At 39.6% G+C, this 4,777-nt stretch overlaps 1 protein-coding gene across 1 annotated transcript; it reads left to right on the top strand.

Moving 5' to 3' along the window:
- Position 1: 1 nt before the first annotated feature.
- On the top strand, positions 2-4,339 carry LOC118409059 (hemicentin-1-like). Its single transcript, XM_035809927.1, has 6 exons — positions 2-125; positions 1,053-1,135; positions 1,771-1,980; positions 2,446-2,631; positions 2,888-3,115; positions 3,536-4,339. Exons 1-5 carry the CDS (start codon positions 103-105, stop codon positions 3,085-3,087), a joined length of 702 nt encoding a protein of 233 aa, XP_035665820.1. The 5' UTR covers positions 2-102; the 3' UTR covers positions 3,088-3,115; positions 3,536-4,339.
- Positions 4,340-4,777: the final 438 nt, after the last annotated feature.

Here is a 4,777-nt window from a genome sequence, read left to right as displayed (position 1 = left end):
AGTAGGGTATTCAAAGATCGGTCTGTGTTCAATTTGTGCTTTTAAGTTCTACAGCAGCGGCCTCTAGCGATCCACCTGAAAAGTGTCTGGGGTTATCTACTAATGATGGCTCTATCAGCACCAAGGTCAGTACAGCAAATTTACCTTCATGGAACTTTGTGATTTCATTTCCCCTTGTTTTATTTATCCAGAGGTAAACATATCAACACTGTTTTGGTATTTATTTTTTGAATGATATGTCCTTTCCCATGTTTTACATTTAACGTCATAGTTGCAGGGCTCATTTTCACACTGTGAATTTTTTTGCGAGATCAAAAATAGATTCACACAATGTTATCTGTTTGAAATTCATTCATTTGTTGGATGCAATTCTTGACTGGTTCTGGGGAAGTTCCTAATTCTTTTTGCCCAATTGTAACGCTATACAGTGTTTATGAAAGAGTGCATAGTGACTCAGAAATTTGGATGGAGTCTCAATATCATTCAGAATTATTTCTGCCTTATAGTTTTGATATAAATACATTACCATTTTCATCTAGCAATAACTTCGATAGCAACAAAATCCATTTGCGCTAAGAAAAACTCATCTTGTTCTGTGTTCTTTGATATCTACTAATTATAAGCAATTGGCCTTCTTGGTGTGCTTAGCGCTCCTCATATATTCCACAAATATGCACGATAAAGGAAGTGCCTAAGGTATAAACGTATAGAAAATGCACAGGGAGGGTCTGCATGGGTTTAGTGAGTGTCATATTTGTTTACAAAACATACATCGCGTAATTTACCACAAGTGGAATCTCACAAAAGGTCGATTGATTATGCATTTATTGATACGTTATATATTGGAAAATATCACTCCCTTCTGGAGTGGAATGTCTCTTTAACGCTAGTGTCCAGACAAAGGGTTAGACGGGGCAAGGCAGTATACACATTTTACAGATGGTTCTAATGAAATCACAAACTGAAAACCACCGCGAACATTTCTGTATTAACCTATCCTAATTTAAAATGACAATGAATTGACGTTGCTTTCTTGCTGCGTTTTTTTCCAGGACTTACGTTGGTTTAGCTCTTTTCATTGCCATCCTGTTCATTGCAAGTCCAGTGGTAGGAGGAAAGAAAAGAAAGAAATACCGTATGTTGGTGACATTTCTATCTTTCACACTGTGTATCTATTCGCTCTTTGCTTCCGTGAATAATGTATGTATATGTTAATGAAAATATGTACCAAGAACTAAACTTTGGAGTCTAGGGGGCTGTTTTTAGAATACAAAGGCATCTTTTTAGAATGCAGAGGGTCCCTTGTAGAATGTGGTGGTTATCTTTGTAATTTAGTGGGTTCTTTTTAGAATATAATCATTTTTCAGAATCTAGAGGTTTTTTTATGTAGAGAATGTTTCCATTATCTAAACTTTGGGGAAGTCTCTTTTTTTTAAATCAAGACGGTTTTGTTTAGGATCTTAGGGGTTCTTTTTTTATAATTACAAGGGTTTTGTTTTAGAATGCAGAATATCATCTTTAGAATCTTGAATCTTCTGAGAATCGAAAGAATAGGGTCTTTCTTACATGCAAAATGGCTCTTTTTGTGATCTGAGATATTCTTTTTGGCTCTTTTCAGATCAACATTGTTCTTTTCAGGATCTTTTTAAGATCTGAAGGGTTCTTCTTTGGACACTAAAGGGTTAATTTCAGAATATAAAGGGTTCTATAAGGAATATAGAGGGTTCCTCATACATGCCAATGTTGATAATGATATTTTCCCCCATACAGCGCGATGCGATGCTATGGTATATCCTAATGTTGACTGCACCAGCTGCACGTACCATGGAGCTGCTGTACCACCGGCTGCAACGTACAGGAAGCAGACCATCTGCACCTGCGTATGCGATTTTGGCTGTGTGAGATTCAGAGGCAAAGCAGTGAGGGACTGTAAAATCAGGCCTAAGCGTTGGAGGCCCGCCCGCAAACTTAAGTGCAGATGTAAGTAATACTAGTTGACTTTTATCCGCGGGGTAACATATATCCGTCGTTTATAAAAGGGTGTTTAGGGACAGACGGTGATTTGTCATATGTTCAAAATATTGCAGATTGAAATTATATCGTCCGTTGACTGACTAATGTCCCTTAGTACATTGGTGTTTTTTTTTTACATCAACGGCCGGATATAGGCTACCCCGCGGATAAAGTTGAACTATAGCTAGCATTACGTGCCGTAAAAAACGTTCACACGCACGCACTCACGCACACACACACACACGCGCGCGCGCGCGCGCACACATATTGAAAATATGCATCTATGTTTGTATAACCGGCATAATCAGCCTGTTATATTACACCTATCACACCTAACCTTTACATGTCTTGCTGTAAGCGCTGATTTTGCCTCTGCCGTATGTGGTGGTGCAACACCGTTATCTAATACCATTTTATTACTCCGTTCACTAGGCAGGTCTTGTGGTCCACCGACTCTACCCCTCAACTACGCATCAAGCAACTGCACCGGCGCCGGACCATTTGAGAAAGGCACTATCTGTACGTTCGCATGTCCGGACGGCTACTATGGCCCAGACAGGAGGCACTACTGTGAGGACAGAAAATGGAGGCTTATGGGGGGCGTAGAAGAGGGATGCAGTGAGTACTGTGACTTTAACTTTGTAGATATAAATGATCATAAAATGTACCTAGGTAGCCAGTGAAACACCCCATCTTTAGTAGTACTCTATTCCAACATCCGGTCGGCCTCCAAGGGAAAGAGTCAGTTACAGCCCCAGACAGCAGAGTTTATGTTACACAGGCTACTGCAATGATTTTGAAAGAAAATACTCCATAGAGGCCGATATGGCGTTTTTTTATAGATTTTAGATAACAATTGTTCTTCATTTCATAGTTCGAAATGGAGGATGGTCCGACTGGATGGATGGCGCATGTAGCTTGCCCTGCGGCGGCGGCACCTATACCCGTACCCGTACCTGTAACAACCCGGCACCCGAAGCAGGAGGCGCTGAGTGTACCCTGACGGACGGCGTGACAACGGGACTGACTGAGACCGTGGAATCCGGATGCAACGAGGACGCCTGCCCTACCTGAGAAGTGCCTACAATGATGCCGACAGATGGTGAAAAAGAATTTTGTCTTCAGTATGGCCCCTTTTTGCTGGATATTATATATTAGGCCCCCTTTCTATCCTTGACTGAGCGATAATTTGTATCAGAAATCTAGTGCTAGCCTACCTTTATTCGGGGGGTTTATCCGTTGTATTTAAAAACACGGTATACAGGGATATCAAGTCTACCAACAGTAATTCTAGATTGCACTATTTTCAAAATACAGTTTGAAACCGGTAAATACCATGTTTTTGAATACAACGGATAAAAATTACCCCACATCATTGATGATTTTAGATTTATGTTACCCCGCGAAATTAGGGATACATACATTTATTGAGATATCTTTCTAACATTGTCAATCTTGAGGGTGGAGGCGATATTGTTGAAATGCAATTTTCATTACTATTGTTTGTCCGTTTTTCTTCCAGGACCTTGAATGGTATGACTGCTTGACTGACCAAAAGAGCATAAAGAGGACGAGTGTCATATTCAACCAGAAGAAACCGTAGAACACTTTCCTTGAAGCTAAGAGTTAGCAAAAGTATCTGTCGCTACTACGGATGAACAGATCATCTATTTGCATTTTTTGTTTCGCGTCTTCAAAATATGATTAGGGAGGTCTATTTTAATAGTTTATAAGCAACACATAACTACATTAATTATAAAGCGATGTAATCGTATTCTAGCAATCTTTCCTTTCATATGATATGACGTTGTTTAAGTTAGATGAGGAACAAATATCATAGGGGTTAGTAACTTTGGATCACTTTTATTATACTTCTATATCCTTGTTTACAATCACAGTAATTATGAATATCAAGACAACTGACGGTGGTTCAAACTGCAATGTTGTGAAAATATTGCAATTTGAAACTACACAGTCCATCTATATGATATTCCCCAACACCCTGTCTTTAGTAGAAACAAATATAGGTTCCCCACGGATAAAGGTGAACTAGCTTTACTCGACAGTTAATTGCTAGTTTGAATTTTTGTGGAAAAATGGGAGAATACTTTCTAAAGTGATTTAGCAGCTAATGATCAATAGGTATTAGTATTATCATTTTACTTATCGATAAGTATTTATCATCATTTTATTCCTTTAGAAATGCTTGGGATAACATGGTCTACTCACGTGCACTCACAGTTCATGTAGACATAATCAGGAAAAAATATCAGCTTTGCGTACTGATATTTTAACCTGTTGTAGACTCGAAAATTTACATCGACTAGAGCTACGAGGGGCGTGCAATTAGTAATGGTCCTGACCCATTTCCCATAGCAGGAGATTAATGAAACTTGGCACAGTTATTAGTCTTTCTCTTCATAGGAATCACCCAGAATTATGCATTTCTCCCATCGTTTGATGCAGCTCTGGACACCGATTTTGTAGGACACCCCAGGTTGGTCCTCCAACTGATGCCTCATCAATGGCACAAGAGGGACGACCAGGTCTGGGAGCTGTTTCCACAGACTTCCAGCCACGTTTGAATTCAGGATGCCAGCGTTTTACAAGGTCATATGATGGGGCATCATCACCATAAGTTTCATTTATTTCATCAAAAGTCTTCTTTGGTGTGCGTCCTTTCAAATACAAAAACCGGATCACTGCGCGACACTCAACTGGTTCCATTTCACACCTGGTCCATTTCGCACCTGACTAAGTCAAA

The sequence above is a fragment of the Branchiostoma floridae genome, unplaced genomic scaffold, assembly GCF_000003815.2.
Source record: "Branchiostoma floridae strain S238N-H82 unplaced genomic scaffold, Bfl_VNyyK Sc7u5tJ_914, whole genome shotgun sequence".
NCBI classification, from domain to species: Eukaryota; Metazoa; Chordata; class Leptocardii; order Amphioxiformes; family Branchiostomatidae; genus Branchiostoma; species Branchiostoma floridae.
Note: the sequence above shows the minus strand (reverse complement) of the source record. Positions and strands in the feature narration are given on the sequence as shown.

Bases quoted from the DNA above. Each gene is read 5' to 3' on its own strand.
- LOC118409059 (XM_035809927.1), top strand. From the start codon at position 103: ATGATGGCTCTATCAGCACCAAG. The intron at 126-1,052 runs GTCAGTACAGCA...GTTTTTTTCCAG, and splicing joins ATGGCTCTATCAGCACCAAG to GACTTACGTTGGTTTAGCTC. The intron at 1,981-2,445 runs GTAAGTAATACT...TCCGTTCACTAG, and splicing joins CCGCAAACTTAAGTGCAGAT to GCAGGTCTTGTGGTCCACCG.